The sequence below is a fragment of the Clarias gariepinus genome, chromosome 6 (assembly GCF_024256425.1).
Source record: "Clarias gariepinus isolate MV-2021 ecotype Netherlands chromosome 6, CGAR_prim_01v2, whole genome shotgun sequence".
Classification (NCBI taxonomy): domain Eukaryota; kingdom Metazoa; phylum Chordata; class Actinopteri; order Siluriformes; family Clariidae; genus Clarias; species Clarias gariepinus.
This window is the reverse complement of record NC_071105.1, coordinates 28315435-28334401: the sequence shown is the minus strand read 5'-3', so window position 1 is coordinate 28334401 and position 18967 is coordinate 28315435. Positions and strand designations below refer to the sequence as shown.

Sequence of the window (18967 nt, the reverse complement as noted above, 5' to 3'; positions counted from 1 at the left end):
AAAAACTTCTAATCCGGACCTGATAAGAAGACAGTACAAGTAGTACGTACAAGGATATTAGTATACTTACTCCATATAAAGAAGCAGAATGTAAATAATCTTTTATATAAACTTGTCTTCAAAGTCTGGCCGAGGCAGATGATCAGGGTCTGGACTAGAAAAATTAAATGAAATAAATTACATAAAAATGTATTATGTTAAAAAAACTAAATCTAACTAAAAAAGGTAATTAATTACAATAGATTTAAATAATTTATAGCTAAAGAAAAGTTACTGTAGATCCATTAACAAAAAAATCTTCTTTTATTTATAAATAAATAAACAAACTTTGAAACTAAATTTATTTAGAAACTGTATAAAAATAAATCAACTATTTAACTAGTGGCCTGGTAAAAACTTTAATATAAAAAAATCTGTACTTTGTTCTTAATACTACAGCTGTTTCTAAACTCAAATAAGTTTGTCTTTTGCATGGATCTCAATTATAAGTTCATATGGCTTAGTTTATTTTTATATCCTAGACAGACAGAAGAGATTATAGTAAAATCTAAAGTTTGATATTTAATAATAACTTAGTAATTCATATAAACATTTACATGGTCAGATGTCATTATACAGTATTTCTATTGCCATACATGATTCATGAGTCCTTCATGAATTTTGCCATCTCTTTATTACCTTATTTAGAATTATTTTGGCAAAACACCCATATATATATAGCAACTGGTGCTATTCTGTCCACGTCATTATGTCTGCTATTGTATGTATGGCATCACTCCCACACATACCACTCTCCATGTTAATGTGCCACGCGTTTCCTCCAGACTTCTTAACCTCTGAAGCTAAGTTTCACGCATCCTTTTAGGGAGTGGACCAAGCCTCGGGTCATTTGCTGTCAGCTGTGCCACATTTTAAATATTTGGCTATCGCAGAAGGCAGGTTGTGTGCCTAAGGGCTGGAGAGTGGTACAATAATGAGTGTCTGCAGGCACGCAGTGAAGTACTGTATGGTCAATGTCACCTAATTGGCCCCAAATTCATTCTGAAGCAGGACAATGACTCCAACCCCAAATGCAGCCAATGTCATTAAGAACTATTTTCAGTATAAAGAAGAACAAGGAGTCATGGAAGTGATGGTTTGGCCCCCATAGAGCCATGTTTGTCTCTATATGTTTGTCAACATTATGTTAGTCTGTCTATGCAGAGACATAAGGATATGAGGCAGGCTAAGAAGATCTGTAGTTAGTTCTCCAAGATGTTCGGAAATATCTGCTTAGTTCCTTCCAAAACTCGGCTGTTCAAGTGAACCTAGAAGAATTGATAACATATTTTTTTGGAATTTTCCAAACTGTTTAATTTATTATAACACTGATTAGATGACAGATGATCGAGGATTAAACTCACAGTTTCCAAGAAAGGTTTCTATTAAAATGATATATTATTTTTATTTTATTCTAAAAAATAGAATGTCCCATCTTTAAGTTTAAAAGAGAAATTAATCAAAATGCGCCATGAAACGTTAATCTACTACAGATTGTTTATTTCAAACTTATTCAACTTATTTTCTTCATAAAATTTTTATGTTAATCAAAATGTTAAGTATTGTACTAATACCAAATTTTAGTATCAATACAATATTTAACATTTTGATTTTATACAGAAAATTAGTATGTTTTAATCCTGATTTGATTAGAAGAAAGTACATGCAGTTGTACAAGAATATTAGTATACTTACTAATTGACAATTTGACAGACGTTTAGAGCAAAAGATCTTGTTTAACTCTTCATTGCATCAGCAATGACTAATTATTACAAACAGCAACATTGGTTAAGAAACTATCCTGGTTTCCACAGCCTATCTGAATGGTCCATGTCATGTGATTGGTATGTTTCATCTGATCTTAATAGATTAATTAGAAAATTATAATTAGAAAATTAATACAATATACAAAATACAAAAGTATTTTTGGGGGTTTGTGAGTAATTATCAGGCATTTCTAGTTTACATCTGGGCAGTCAGCAGTGGTATGTGTACTGTATTTAGGGAGATTAGGGAATCATGATTTTTTGGGGGGTTTGGAGTATGAAGCATGAAGGGCTATATTTATATGGGGTTTAAGTATTTTTAGCAGTCATGGGGGATTTATGAGTTTGGGGCAGTTAGTGAGGAAGCAGTTATGTATATTTGAGCTTGGGGAAATAAGAGGTCATTGGAATTTAGAGTTTGGGCAGCGTTGCACCAGGAAGTGATTATATTTAAGCTTTGAGGCAAATATAGGTTAGTTGGGGGGAGATTTTTTAGATTTGTGGCTAATATTGGTGTCACAGTGAGCAAGCACTTAAGACTTTTTCACCAAATTGTTTATTTAATGATGGTGTTACCTATTAATGTGTATTTTCACAAATTAGACAAGAAACCTTTACAAGCAAAATTATTTGATTTAGTTGGTTACAAAGGCTAGCTCTTCTTTGGCAATATAATATGAAATAATAAATTAGACTTTAAGGTTTATCACTTCAAATTCAGGATTTACTGTTTCTGTAGAGTATTTAGTAAAACTTAAAGACTAACATAACAATGGCTGAGTTGCCTGCTTGCTTTTGCCCTTTGCTGTGTTTGCATTACATGAGATGGCCCTTTGCCAATATGTAATTCTATTTACTACCAATAGCAGAGGACAAACCTGTGCAAAAGATGTGGGCTCTATTGGCCCCTGATATTTACCTGAATCCTTAAACACCTGGAATTGCAGATTCTGCTCAACACAATGTAGCACAATGTACCTTACCGATACACCATAGCTCATACAATATAAGTGACACATTTTTTTTTCCCTGCTGGTTTTCTGCTGAAAAAAAGTGTGAAAACACCTGAGCAGCATACTTTGTGATTGACCTCCTTAATATTTTGTGGTCTTTAAAAGAAGCGTAAGGTGCATCCTCATGCTATCCTTATTACACACTGATCCGCCATATAAATAAAATTGTGTAGCACCCTGTTGTATCACCAAAACAACTCTGAACCATCAAGGCATGGACCCCACAAGACCTCTGAAGGTGTGTTCTGGTATCTGGCACCAAGGTGTTAGAAGAAGTTCCTTTAAGTCCTATAAATTGTAAGGTGTGGCAATCATGGATTAGACTTGTCAGTCAAGCACAACCCTCAGATGCTCAAGAAGATTTAGAGGCCAAGTCAACATCTTGAACTCTTGGTCATGTTTTTCAAACCATTCATAAATTATTTTGAGGTATGGCAGGCACAATATCCTGCTAAAAGAGACCACTGCCATCATGGAATACTTGGTCTGCAACAACTTTTGGTAGGTTCTACATGTCAAAGTAAAATCCACATCAATGCCGAAACTCAGGGTTTTTCAGCAGAACATGTGCATGTGTGTGCACTATGGGAAGAAGTGTCCATGGATGCAATATGGGAAAAAGTGATTTCTGACTATAAATGTTAATTATGAATGGCACAAACCACCATGCACTCTTGCAACATTTGAATAAAGTGATTTCATTGGTTGAGACAGGCACTGCTGTGTCATCTGACCATTAATATAACGCGGGGCTTAAAGCATAAAAAATGTTTGTGCCTGAAATGCCTTTGGGCGTTTACAGGAAAGAACGCAGGGACAGGGGGTTTGCTAATAGAAGAAATGTATTACTTTAAAGTAAACATCTTTGACCATTCCTGATATCTATAACAAACAACAAAAAATTGTTCAAAACAAGCTAAAAAGAATAGTTCTAGCTCCTGAGCCATATGGCATTATAAATCTTGTGCTGGCCTAAGACACACTGTACATGTGTGTACTATTATTATTATTATTATTATTATTATTATAATTAGCAAGTTTACTTTTATTTGGCTTAATGTTTTTTAGCATTGCTTTACACCTGATCAATTATGCACATTTTTTTTATTTATAGGAATGTAATTTAAACACTGTTTAGTTTTTATCTTTGTACATATTGTGAATATTTATCTGTTGGTTTCATGTATTTAACTTAAAGACACTGGCTCTCTGTGATGTTACCAGTAAGTTTAAAAAGCCACAATGCCAAAAACAGATTTTTCACTAAACACCCATGTCCACAAGATATTTGCCATATTCAGAGCTCTAACTCAACAGATTACACTAATCCATTAGTTTCAAAGCCTGTTTATCATGACTATGTGAACCCTGCAATAGATGCATAATACTTAAAAATATAATATACGAGCCTAAAAAACTTTCACATTTAAAAACGACCGGCTTGTGCTCAAATTTTAAACCATTTTCAACTTCATGACATGATAAAGTGATTTTATTAGTTGCCACATGCATTTGTGCTTTAGAATTTGAGACATTTCAACTGTTTGGCTCAAGAATTGAGTCACAAGGCATGTGAGCAAAGCAATGCCATGCAGCCAAATACACGTAATGTCACCTCATTAAAAAATTAATGGGATGTGTCAGCAAGCAGAACCATGGGAATGAAGCCTTTAAAAAAGGTTCACTGAGGAGAACTGGAAATAAAACGTTGGTTCACAGCATAATTTGTTTCCGGAAGTGGGCTTTCGGGAATTTTCCCATAGAAAAGAATGGAAAGTCAAATTATTTGTTCCACAGCGCCCCCCCCAAAAAAAAAAAAAATAAAAAATACAAAATATAAAGTAAATATATAAAAAAAATTAACCTGCACTTTATCTTTAAAAAAGTAAAAATAAATCCGGACAGATAAGTGTTTCCGTTTTTGCGCTGTATGTATGTATGTGTGTGTGTGTGTGTGTGTGTGTGTGTGTGTGTGTGTGTGTGAAACTTACAAAAAAATTAACAAGGAACATCGCTAACAACAGTCGCGTGAGCGCATACTAATGGAATCACTGCTGTAAAGTAAAACTAAAACAAATTAACCTGCACTTTACCTTTGAAAAAAATCGCGACAGAGCAGTGTTTCTGTGTAGAGCAGAGAGTGTGCGTGTGTGAAGGCGAGAGGAGGAGGGGGGGGGGGGGTGTGCGTGTGCAAAGGCGAGAGGAGGAGAGTATGTGTGTGTGTGTGTGTGTGTACAAACACAAAATATTTTTTTTTTTACGTGCACAAACGTGGTCACAGTGTTATAGTAAATAGTACACATGTGCACGGATGTTGATTACACCAGTGAGAGACTCGCACCAAGACCGAGCAGGGGTGATGATTACCCACAATTCCGCATCACAAAAGAGAGAAAAAACATTGGCACAGTTGTGATGTGTGCTACATGATACTCAGTATTCTTAACCAAGACTTGGTTTTTTTTTCAAGTCAAAATTTATTACAAATCTTTTCTCGTCCTGTAGAACACTCGCAAACCGTGTTACTCACAATCCTAAGTTCCACTGTATAATGGAGCTGCACAAGTCAATCTGCCCATGTACTGTAACATATTTACATTTATTTACATATTTACATCTATTTAAGTCCAACAGACTAACATGGCGTTATTTAAACATACAGTACCATACCAAGTGAATAATAGGGAAGGGAGGGCAGTAACAGCACAAAGAAACAAAACTGTTATAAAAAGTCTTTATGAAAGGTAAAAAAAAACATGGCTTCCCTCTGGGAAAAAAAATACCACAGGTGATGACATCACCAGCTAATTGACAATTACATTCATTGACAACTAACTGGTCATTGATTTCAATCAACTGTGTCGATTATATATTTTACCCACGTCCACGGTGCCTTGCTACACTGACCCTTTAACACTATGCACCAATATGTTGGACCTGAAGTTTACAGGTGTTGACTGCAGCTGCCACAAACAATATTTTTTTTTATTAGTGTAATAGCAGACTTCATAAAAATTGCATTGCTAAACACAAGTTCTGCTGTATTCCCTAATAAATAACACCTAACCAGGATGCATTGATTCAGATAGCACAGAGGGTTTGTTGTCACACTATTTATAATATATTGCTCTAACTGAAATTTAATGCAAAACTAACAAAATAACTGTTCATTCATTCAGCTCTTTTAAAAACATAATATTATATACACATACTGTACACGCATATCACTCACCAGGTTGGAGGGAATGGAGGAGGGGGAGGTATCCGCAGGGGATTACGAAATGGCGAGGATTGTGTGTCTGTGAATCTCTCTTCCTTTCCTTGTTTTTTCAATGCAGGAAGCAGTGATGAGTTCAGCGTTTTAGTCAAATCTTTTGTGTTCTTGTACACACTAAGCAAGTTGCAAAGTTTTAGAGAATACTCATATAATAGCATGCTTAATATTTTCTTATGACTGTTGTAATCACTTTATAAGCCAAAGATAATTCATTGTTAACATTTATCTTCTGCTAAAAACTACTAATTCTAACTAAGAAACCATTCATGCCTTGATGTCTACAGCTGCCATCAGGTGAATATAAGAAAAGTTGTGGGTTTCAGGGTAAATCTTATAATTGTATTGTATTAAAAATAAAGAGATGATGTGTGTCAAACTAGAAAGTCTTTGATTAATGGTGAATAGAACATGGTGGTTAATATATCTTGTGTTACCAACCTTTCAAAGGACTGTAGGTTTGATTCATTTACATAATCACTGACATTTACAATCAGGTCTGTGACTTTGCCTGTAGCTGAATCCTGTTATTAAAAATACAGAAAATAACATTAAGATAACAATTCCTGATTATACTAGTGCAATATCAAGAATTACAGGCTTTATACAATAAGCCACATTTACCATTAAGTTGAAAATCAAGCTGGAATCAACTGTGATGGCTTTCAAAAGGAGGCTGGAATTGTCATCATTTGATCTGTATCTCAATGTGTACAGTTCCTTGTTAGTGTTCCAGGATGCGGGAAGCAACTCTGATTTCTTCTCTCCATTTTGTGGCTGTACGATTGAGAGAGACCCATGAAGTCCTATTTTGTATACAATAGGCTTGAACAAGCAGATAAATCTTCCTGAATCCTAAAATTTCTTAAATTTATCAGGCTGTTGATTAATCCAGTAGTAGTCTAAGAGTGACGGATTGTTACTGTATTAAAGCCATATGTTTAAATTAGGATTTTGTAACGTTTAGGGAAATCAACTGGAGAATAAGCTTTAATCATGAAAGATTTAGACTTTTTATGTTTTGGTTGCTTTAATAAATGCATTAATAATAATAGACACATAGAATACAATAAAGTTGCTGGAAAATGAACCTTTGCAAATTACTTTAGATATAAATTAAGCTTGATTATAAATAGTATGGTTATAAAAGTGTGCTGAATATCCCATCTTTTAAGAAGGGTGCACATAACACTAAATCTGAAATGGCATGTTTTCTATTAAAACCTTCAGTTATTTTAATAGGCATCTATCCAAGAGACTGACATATTAACTGCTTCAAGTCTGTGTGCGTGGAGTTTGCATGTTCTCCCTGTGCTTGGTGGGTTTCATCTGTGTTCCCTTCCATAGTCCAAAGACATGCAGTGTTCACATTTTTAAATTTCCCAGTCGTGCATTCTAATAAATGGGTGGGTTGGAGGGGTTGCCACAGTACAGATGAATGCATATACAGTACTTGTCAGGGTATCTATGGGAATCTTCTAATATCCTGGAACTATAAAGAATCAAAAGCATGCTGTCATGCTCAACTCCAAGTCTTATTTATAACCACTTTCATACAAATTCTTCCTTAGCAGTAATTTTATTGCATCATATTTATATCTTTACAATATATACATTTATATAATAAATTTAGTAAAAGGTTTGAACAATTGAGCTGTGATGCTGTATGGCAGGTACATTAGCTGGATATCTAACATATCGATTTATAAAGAAATAGCATACAATTAAACGATGTACCCATCTAAGCAATGTTTTCGCTTAAACATTGTCAGTATAATTACAGTAATACAAAGAGAAATAAAAATAATAGTAACAAATAAAACATGGCTACCAGCCATGCATTGAGCATGAGACTTATGCATTCTCTCTTCACATAAGTTAATGCCACATTAACAAGTTCTCAGGTTCTCATTTTTAAAACAATTGACTGCGGACGACAAAAGCAAAATCACTGAGTTGAAGCCTTCATTTTTAAGTCAAATCACTATATCGCTGCACAGGAATACTGTGGCTAGAGGGCGCATGAACGATGCTCCACCACTTTTTTCTGTCCAAATTAAGATATATAATATTCGTGTAATCTGGCTGAAATTAACACACATTTACAGCTGCTTGAAGGCAGCAATCAAACACAATTGAAGGGACAGTAATAACAGTGCTGACCAGATCAACAATCTAATACAATAAATCTACACTGAAATGCACACCTTTAAAAATAAAACAAATATTATTAGTAGTAATAGTAGTTGTAGGAATGATGTGGTTAATATTATTATTATTGTTATTAATATTACCATTATATACAGTATATTACCTTTGTTTTTTTGCTTTCCTTCTTCATCACTAGTATCACTGCAGTGTTGACTGCACAGTTAAATGCATGTGTATTTATTTTAAAATGGATGTGACTTTAGCAGTAATAATGTATGCAGGAGCCCTTAAACATTCTCTTTGTTCCACAGTTCCTGAATGATGATTGCATTTCCTATATCATTGCGTGTATTTTGTTGTAATCTCTCTTAATCAAGTGTGTTAGCCTCTGAGTGTTCTTATGAATATACAGTGATTGTTTTGTGTATGAGTAAACTCAGTGCAAATATTATAATTATCTCTGCCCTGTGTGTAAATAATTTTACTGCCTCGAGGAGCGTCAGAGTGGGGCTTGTGAGACTAACTACCCACGGCTCCAATGATGGCTCTTGTAGTTCTGTAATGAAATATGAGAGACATGAGTCAAGACTGGAAGGGGCCCCAGTGAGGCTGCTTATGTAGAGGGCCCAGAGTTTTGTGCTACGCCCCTGCTGCCCTACATGGAGCTGCCTCTTAAGCATGTAGGTGATTTGGCTGGTGGGTAAGGTACCGCGGTGAAGTTGGTTTGACGTTGGACGTTGGATATTCGAGCTCCGGCGACCAGATTTGTAGCGGCGATTCGCTGATTTGTAGCGGGGGTTCGCTAACAGAGTCCGGCGAAAGCACGTCGCCTACTGCGCGAGTTAGGGACCGTATGCAAATTACTGTCCGACTGAAATACGGATAATAATAATATTATAAACATTGATATTTAAAACAAATAAACGAATTATTGATTCAAAATCTAATCTAAAATGTGTGTCCACTTGTCCTGCAGAAGGCACAACCTTTTTTTGTCAATATTATGACTTTTCATTTTGATTAACAATTAATATTTAATAATTATGCATTTTACTTCAATAACTTCCAGGTCATGTGACCTATTGACTCAAAATTTATTCCAAAATGTGTGTCCACCTGTCCTGCAAAGGGCACAACCTTTTTTCTGTCAATATTATCACTTTAATTTTTTTATTAATAATTAATATTCAATAATTCTGCATTTTACTTCAATACCGTTCAGGTCATAAGACCTATTGCCTCAAAATCTATTCTATAAGAGGTGTCCACCTGTCCTGCAGAGGGCACAACCTTTTTTCTGTCAATATTATCACTTTGCACATTTATTAATAATTAATATTTAATAATTATGCATTTTACTTCAATACCTTCCAGGTCATGTGACCTATTGACTCAAAATTTATTCCAAAATGTGTGTCCACCTGTCCTGCAAAGGGCACAACCTTTTTCTGTCAATATTATCACTTTTAATTTTTATTAAAAATTAATATTTAATAATTCTGCATTTTACTTCAATACCTTCCAGGTCATGTGACCTATTGACTCAAAATCCATTCTAAAATGTGTGTCCACCTGTCCTGCAGAGGGCACAACCTTTTTTCTGTCAATATTATCACTTTGCATATTTATTAATAATTAATATTTAATAATTCTGCATTTTACTTCAATACCTTCCAGGTCATGTGACCTATTGACTCAAAATCTATTCCAAAATGTGTGTCCACCTGTCCTGCAAAGGGCACAACCTTTTTTTGTCAATATTATCACTTTAAATTTTTATTAATAATTAATATTTAATAATTATGCATTTTACTTCAATACCGTTCAGGTCATAAGACCTATTGCCTCAAAATCTATTATATAAGACGTGTCCACCTGTCCTGCAGAGGGCACAACCTTTTTTTGTCAATATTATCACTTTTTTTTTTTTTTTAATAATTAATATTTAATAATTATGCATTTTACTTCAATACCGTTCAGGTCATAAGACCTATTGACTCAAAATCTATTCCAAAATGTGTGTCCACCTGTCCTGCAAAGGGCACAACCTTTTTTTGTCAATATTATCACTTTGCATTTTTATTAATAATTAATACTTAATAATTATGCATTTTACTTCAATACCGTTCAGGTCATAAGACCTATTGACTCAAAATCTATTCCAAAATGTGTGTCCACCTGTCCTGCAAAGGGCACAACCTTTTTTTGTCAATATTATCACTTTGCATTTTTATTAATAATTAATATTTAATAATTATGCATTTTACTTCAATACCATTCAGGTCATAAGACCTATTGACTCAAAATCTATTCCAAAATGTGTGTCCACCTGTCCTGCAAAGGGCACAACCTTTTTTTGTCAATATTATCACTTTGCATTTTTATTAATAATTAATATTTAATAATTATGCATTTTACTTCAATACCGTTCAGGTCATAAGACCTATTCCCTTAAAATCTATTCTAAAAGGTGTGTCCACCTGTCCTGCAAAGGGCACAACCTTTTTTTGTCAATATTTTCACTTTAAATTTTTATTAATAATTAATATTTAATAATTCTGCATTTTACTTCAATACCGTTCAGGTCATAAGACCTATTGACTCAAAATCTATTCCAAAATGTGTGTCCACCTGTCCTGCAAAGGGCACAACCTTTTTTCTGTCAATATTTTCACTTTAAATTTTTATTAATAATTAATATTTAATAATTCTGCATTTTACTTCAATACCTTCCAGGTCATGTGACCTATTGACTCAAAATCCATTCTAAAATGTGTGTCCACCTGTCCTGCAGAGGGCACAACCTTTTTTTGTCAATATTATCACTTTAAATTTTTTTTAATAATTAATATTTAATAATTATGCATTTTACTTCAATACCGTTCAGGTCATAAGACCTACTGACTCAAAATCTATTCCAAAATGTGTGTCCACCTGTCCTGCAAAGGGCACAACCTTTTTTTTTGTCCATATTTTCACTTTACATTTTTATTAATAATTAATATTTAATAATTATGCATTTTACTTCAATACCTTCCAGGTCTTTTTGCAGTAGCAGTAGCAGTGATTAACCTTTTCATAGTGATGTGCCCACTCTTTAGGCTATAGCAAATGACATGTAGTCAAGCAGTACTTGCACAACTTCTTCAGTAGCAACCAGGGCTGGTTCATCTGTACGGTATAATGGAACTTGCAGGCATACAAAACTGAAGTACTGATCAGATGGTCGGTAGATCAAGCCACACCTCCACCAAGTTGCCATTGTTGAGCCCTTGAGCTAGGCCCTTAACCCTATCTGCTCCAGGGGTGCCATATCATAGCTGACCCTGCTCTCTGGTATGTGAAATTTTTTTTTGTGCGCAGTAATGTACAGTATGTGACTAATAAAGGCTTAACTTAAGTTAGGGTGTCTCAATGTAATACCCATGTACAGATTATTAGGGCCCAAGCACTATGACATCAGCCCTATTACAGTACATTACAGTGTGTAAAGGGCCATCTTGTTCTTCTAAAGATTGTTATTAGGAACCAAGCATATGAACATCAGCCCTACAGTTTGTCGTCTTAGTGTGTGAAGGGCCCCTTTTTTTTCTTATAGGAATTTTTTTTTATTAGGGCCCAAGCACTATATGTCGTCTGTATGTCGTCATAGTGTGTGAAGGAGTCTTATGTTCTTCTGTTGTCGTTGTTGGTCTTTTGGCTGCTCCCGGCAAGGGGTCGCCACAGCGGAATACCCTGTCCGCACTACAACTTGGCACAGGTTTTACTAGGATTATTATTTTTTAAGAGTCCGAGCACTATGATATCAGCCCTATTACATCATAGTGTATGAAGTTGTTTTTCTAAGGATTTTTCCAGCCTCCAGGTCTTTTTGCTTTTCTAGCACGCCCTGAAAGTCATTAGTAACAGGTTAGAAACTGCTGCCATTAGGATGCAACTCCCAGGGCCCTTACACAAGATTTTGCTGCATAGCTTATGCACACTTGCATGTATACATGGAAAACCCCAAAACTTGATTCCAAAAATGTTGCGACACTGTACAAACTATTAATAAAAACAGAATGCAATGAAGTGGAAGTTTTAAATTTAAATATTTATTCCATAATAGAATATAGATAACATTTCAAATGTTGAAAGTGAGACATTTTTAAATGTCATGCCAAATATTGGCTCATTTTGGATTTTATGAGAGCTACATATTCCAAAAGTTGTGACAGGTAGCAATAAGATGCCGGAAAAGTAAAATGTACATATAAGATTCAGCTGGAGGACCAATTTGCAACTTATTAGGTCAATTGGAAACATGATTGGGTATAAAAAGAACCTCTTAGAGTGGCCGTGTCTCTCAGAAGACAAGATGGGGGGTGGATCACCAATTCCCTCAATGCTGCAGCGACTTTCTGTGTGACATTATATTAAGTGACATCACATTTAGTGACATTATTGTGTGATGCTTTTCTTCAGCATCCAGAGCTTTTTGAAGGTCTTGACATAAAATTCCCCCCATTCTAAAATCATGTCATTATGTTATTGGTATGTCTCCTTTAAATGCATGTGTCCACTGTGTCCAATGTATTTTTGCACAAGATGATTGGACCTGCTCATTATTGCTTGCAACTGTATTTCAACCTTAGTTATTAATAAATATAAGAATAAGTGACTTAGTGCAACCAGAGGAGGGGGGGGGGGGGGGTGCAACCCAGTGTCTTCTTGTGCCAGTCCCAAGTCTGGAATGTAGAGGGTGGTGAACTTTGCAAAGAGGATGGAAATGGCAGTAGTAAATACCGGAAAATAGGGTGACATACAGTATAAGAGTGGAGGCAGAAGCACTCAGGTCAACTACATCTTGTGTCGACGTTGTAATCTGAAAGAGATCATTGACTGCAAAGTGTTGGTAGGGGAGAGTGTAGTCAGACAACACAGAATGGTGGTGTGTAAAATAACCCTGGTGGTGAGGAAGGTAAAGAGGACAAAGGCAGAGCAGAGGACAAAGTGGTGGAAGCTGAGAAAGGAAGAATGTTGTGTAGTCTTCAGGGAGGAGTTGAGACAGGCTATGGGTGGTCAGGAGGTGCTTTTAGTTGACTGGACAACTACAGCCAATATTAGGGAGACAGGTAGGAGGGTACTTGGTGTATCATCAAGTAAGGGAAAAGTGGACAAGGAGACTTGGTGGTGGAATGAGGAAGTCCAGGAGTGTATACAGGGAAAGAGGCTAGCTAAGAAAAAGTGGGACACTGAGAGGACTGAAGAGAGTAGACAGGAGTACAGAGAGATGCAGTGTTGGGTGAAGGTAGAGGTGGCAAAGGCCAAACAAAGAGCATATAAGTACTTGTATGCTAGATTGGATAGTAAGGAGGGTGAGGTGGATCTGTACAGGTTGGCGAGGCAGAGAGATAGAGATGGAAAGGATGTGCAGCAGGTTAGAGTGATTAAAGATAAAGATGGAAATGTACTGACAGATGCCAGGAGGGTGATGGGAAGATGGAAGGATTACTTTGAGGAGTTGAGGAATGAGGAAAACGAAAGAGAACAAAGAGTAGAAGAGGTGACTGTTGTGGAACAGGAAGTAGCAAATATTAGTAAAAGTGAGGTAAGAAGGGCATTGAAGAGGATGAAGAGTGGAAAGGCTGTTGGTCCAGATGACATACCTGTGGAGGTATGGAAGTGCTTAGGAGAGGTGGCAGTAGAGTTTCTGACAAGTTTGTTTAACAAGATCTTGGAGAGTGAGAGGATTTCAGAGGAATGGAGGAGAAGTGTATTGGTGCTGATTTTTAAGAACAAGGGAGATGTGCAAAGCTGTGGCAATTATAGAGGTATAAAGCTAATGAGCCAGACAATGAAGCTGTGGGAAAGAGTAGTGGAAGCTAGGTTAAGGGCAGAGGTGAGCATTTGTGAGCAGCGATATGGTTTTTTGCCTAGAAAGAGTACATCAGATGCGGTTTTTGTTTTGAGGATGCTGGTGGAGAAGTACAGAGAAGGTAATGAAGAGTTGCATTGTGTCTTTGTAGATTTAGAGAAAGCGTACGACAGGGTGCCGAGAGAGGAGCTGTGGTGTTGTATGAGGAAGTCTGGAGTGGCAGAGAAGTATGAGCAAGACATTTACATTACATTTACATTTAGGCATTTGGCAGACGCTCTTATCCAGAGCGACTTACATTTTTATCTCATTACACATCTGAGCAGTTGAGGGTTAAGGGCCTTGCTCAAGGGCCCAACAGTGGCAACTTGGTGGTTGTGGGGTTTGAACCTGGGATCTTCCGAACCGTAGTCCAATGCCTTAACCACTGAGGTACGGAATACATGTGTGTGAATGAGAGGAATCCAAGAGAAACGGTGAGGCTACAGGGAGCAGAGCTGAAGATGTTGAGGTTCTCTTTGGGAGTGACAAGGATGGATAGGATCAAGAATGAGTTCATCAGAGGGACAAACCATGTTAGATGTTTTGGAGATAAAGTCAGAGAGGGCAGATTGAGGTGGTTTGGACATGTTCAGAGGAGAGATTGTAAATATATCTGTAGAAGGATGCTGAGGTTGGACCTGCCAGGCAGGAGGTCTAGAGAAAGTGTTACGGATGCAGTTAGAGAGGACATGAAGTTAGTTGGTGTAAGAGAAGAGGATGCAGAGGATAGGGTTAGATGGAGGCAGATGATTCGCTGTGGCGACCCCCGAAAGATAAAGAAGAAGTATAAGTGACTTAAATGTAAGTGATAATATTTATAATTTAATGTGTCCACTTGTCCTCTGCAGCTCAGGTGGACACACATTTTAGAATGGATTTTGAGTCAATAGGTCACATGACCTGGAAGGTATTGAAGTAAAATGCAGAATTATTAAATATTAATTATTAATAAAAATTTAAAGTGATAATATTGACAAAAAAAGTTTGTGCCCTCTGCAGGACAGGTGGACACCTCTTATAGAATAGATTTTGAGTCAATAGGTCTTATGACCTGAACGGTATTGAAGTAAAATGCATAATTATTAAATATTAATTATAAAAAAAAAAGTTAAAGTGATAATATTGACAAAAAAAGGTTGTGCCCTCTGCAGGACAGGTGGACACCTCTTATATAATAGATTTTGAGGCAATAGGTCACATGACTTGGAAGATATTGAAGTAAAATGCAGAATTATTAAATATTAATTATTACTCAATATGAAAAGTGATAATATTGACAAAAAAAGTTTGTGCCCTCTGTAGGACAGGTGGACACACATTTTAGAATGGATTTTGAGTCAATAGGTCACATGACCTGGAAGGTATTGAAGTAAAATGCAGAATTATTAAATATTAATTATTAATAAAAATTTAAAGTGATAATATTGACAAAAAAAGTTTGTGCCCTCTGCAGGACAGGTGGACACCTCTTATAGAATAGATTTTGAGTCAATAGGTCTTATGACCTGAACGGTATTGAAGTAAAATGCATAATTATTAAATATTAATTATTAAAAAAAAATTAAAGTAATAATATTGACAAAAAAAGGTTGTGCCCTCTGCAGGACAGGTGGACACCTCTTATATAATAGATTTTGAGGCAATAGGTCACATGACTTGGAAGATATTGAAGTAAAATGCAGAATTAATAAATATTAATTATTACTCAATATGAAAAGTGATAATATTGACAAAAAAAGTTTGTGCCCTCTGTAGGACAGGTGGACACACATTTTAGAATGGATTTTGAGTCAATAGGTCACATGACCTGGAAGGTATTGAAGTAAAATGCAGAATTATTAAATATTAATTATTAATAAAAATTTAAAGTGATAATATTGACAAAAAAAGTTTGTGCCCTCTGCAGGACAGGTGGACACCTCTTATAGAATAGATTTTGAGTCAATAGGTCTTATGACCTGAACGGTATTGAAGTAAAATGCATAATTATTAAATATTAATTATTAAAAAAAAATTAAAGTGATAATATTGACAAAAAAAGGTTGTGCCCTCTGCAGGACAGGTGGACACACATTTTAGAATGGATTTTGAGTCAATAGGTCACATGACCTGGAAGGTATTGAAGTAAAATGCAGAATTATTGAATATTAATTATTAATAAAAATGAAAAGTGATCATATTAACAAAAAAAAAGGTTGTGCCCTTTGCAGGACAGGTGGACACACATTTTAGAATGGATTCTGAGTCAATAGGTCACATGACCTGGAAGGTATTGAAGTAAAATGCAGAATTATTAAATATCAATTATTAATAAAAATTTAAAGTGATAATATTGACAAAAAAAGTTTGTGCCCTCTGCAGGACAGGTGGACACCTCTTATAGAATAGATTTTGAGTCAATAGGTCTTATGACCTGAACGGTATTGAAGTAAAATGCATAATTATTAAATATTAATTATTAAAAAATTTTAAAGTGATAATATTGACAAAAAAAGGTTGTGCCCTTTGCAGGACAGGTGGACACACATTTTAGAATGGATTTTGAGTCAATAGGTCACATGACCTGGAAGGTATTGAAGTAAAATGCATAATTATTAAATATTAATTATTAAAAAAAAATTTAAAGTGATAATATTGACAAAAAAAGGTTGTGCCCTTTGCAGGACAGGTGGACACACATTTTGGAATAGATTTTGAGTCAATAGGTCTTATGACCTGAACGGTATTGAAGTAAAATGCAGAATTATTAAATATTAATTATAAAAAAAAAAGTTAAAGTGATAATATTGACAAAAAAAGGTTGTGCCCTCTGCAGGACAGGTGGACACCTCTTATATAATAGATTTTGAGGCAATAGGTCACATGACTTGGAAGATATTGAAGTAAAATGCAGAATTATTAAATATTAATTATTACTCAATATGAAAAGTGATAATATTGACAAAAAAAGTTTGTGCCCTCTGTAGGACAGGTGGACACACATTTTAGAATGGATTTTGAGTCAATAGGTCACATGACCTGGAAGGTATTGAAGTAAAATGCAGAATTATTAAATATTAATTATTAATAAAAATTTAAAGTGATAATATTGACAAAAAAAGTTTGTGCCCTCTGCAGGACAGGTGGACACACCTTTTAGAATAGATTTTAAGGGAATAGGTCTTATGACCTGAACGGTATTGAAGTAAAATGCATAATTATTAAATATTAATTATTAATAAAAATTTAAAGTGAAAATATTGACAAAAAAAGGTTGTGCCCTTTGCAGGACAGGTGGACACACCTTTTAGAATAGATTTTAAGGGAATAGGTCTTATGACCTGAACGGTATTGAAGTAAAATGCATAATTATTAAATATTAATTATTAATAAAAATGCAAAGTGATAATATTGACAAAAAAAGGTTGTGCCCTTTGCAGGACAGGTGGACACACATTTTGGAATAGATTTTGAGTCAATAGGTCTTATGACCTGAACGGTATTGAAGTAAAATGCAGAATTATTAAATATTAATTATTAATAAAAATGCAAAGTGATAATATTGACAAAAAAAGTTTGTGCCCTCTGCAGGACAGGTGGACACACATTTGAGAATAGATTTTGAGTCAATAGGTCACATGACTTGAAAGATATTGAAGTAAAATGCAGAATTATTAAATACTAATTATTAATAAAAATAAAAAGTCATAATATTGCCAAAAAAAGGTTGTGCCCTCTCCAGAACAAGTGGACACACATTTTAGAATGGATTTTGAGGCAATAGATCATTTATTTATTTTAAATATGTGTATAATATTAATAATATCCGTATTTCAGTCGGACAGTAATTTGCAGACGGTCCCTAACGAGCGCAGTAGGCGAGCTGCTTTCGCCGGCCTCTGTTAGCGAATCTCCGCCACAATTTGGAAATCTGGATGCCGGAGCTCGAATATCCAACGTCCAACGTCAAACCAACTTCACCGCGGTGGGTAAGGTAAGGTATTTATTTATTTTCCTTTTTTTTTTGGTTTGGGTTAAGATTTTAAATGTCAGTTGTATCAACTGAAATTAATACAGTCACACATATCTTTTGTTCTACTAGAACCTGTGCCATGCAGTGTATGGTGTACGGTCAGACTAATTGGCTGCGCATGCGCATTGGGGGCGTCGTGTGCAGGTAGTGACGCGCAGAAACAACGCCCGTATTTAAAGAATCTCGCTCCAAGCTTTTCTAAGAAGGTGGCAGCTCTGATGGTACTTAATGTTTATACTGTAGTTGCTATTTATATAATTTTTTCCCTCACCTCATCTCCGGTTCCTAAACATTTATATCCTCTCTTCACAATTTCCCAGTGGATAAAACACACAACTGCATCTTGAGAAGATGTTATAGAGCTCGCGACATAAGAGTACAACACCTCGAGCCCTGCCATAATAAAACTGGTTTCTTCCTTTTCTTCTTTACTTGTTTATTTTTGCCACCGGTCCGTTAGAAAAGTCTGTCTGGAAGGGAAAGTAACAACTAATCATTGGTTCCGCCCTGGTTTCGTAAATTTCGCTTAAAACGTTTGACGTTAAAATATGTTTTTAGGTTTTCGGGTTGTATACACTTGCACAAAACGTAAATTATATGATAAAAGTTCACATATATATACTCCGTTAACATTCCTCTTTAACACCCCCTGATTCTAATTATGCGGATACATACATATCATGACATCACCCGGCGAACGTAGAGTAAGAAGCGTCATTAATAACTTCTATGTATTAGTATGTATTACTCTGAGATACGAGTAGAAACTGAAAGGAAGAAGATAATGATTATTACGTATTTACATTTTAAAGA

General features: G+C 35.3%; 1 protein-coding gene across 1 annotated transcript in view; it reads right to left on the bottom strand.

Moving 5' to 3' along the window:
- Nucleotides 1-18554, bottom strand: part of LOC128526131 (proteasome inhibitor PI31 subunit-like) — a 29588-nt gene extending 11034 nt beyond the window's left edge. The window contains exons 1-4 of the mRNA XM_053497717.1: nt 18426-18554; nt 6717-6869; nt 6534-6616; nt 6051-6209 (exon numbers count right to left, since the gene is read on the bottom strand). Of these exons, the coding sequence (XP_053353692.1) occupies nt 6051-6209; nt 6534-6616; nt 6717-6869; nt 18426-18554 (524 nt within the window). The remainder of the gene's footprint in view (nt 1-6050; nt 6210-6533; nt 6617-6716; nt 6870-18425) is intronic.
- Between the last annotated feature and the right edge of the window lie 413 nt (nt 18555-18967).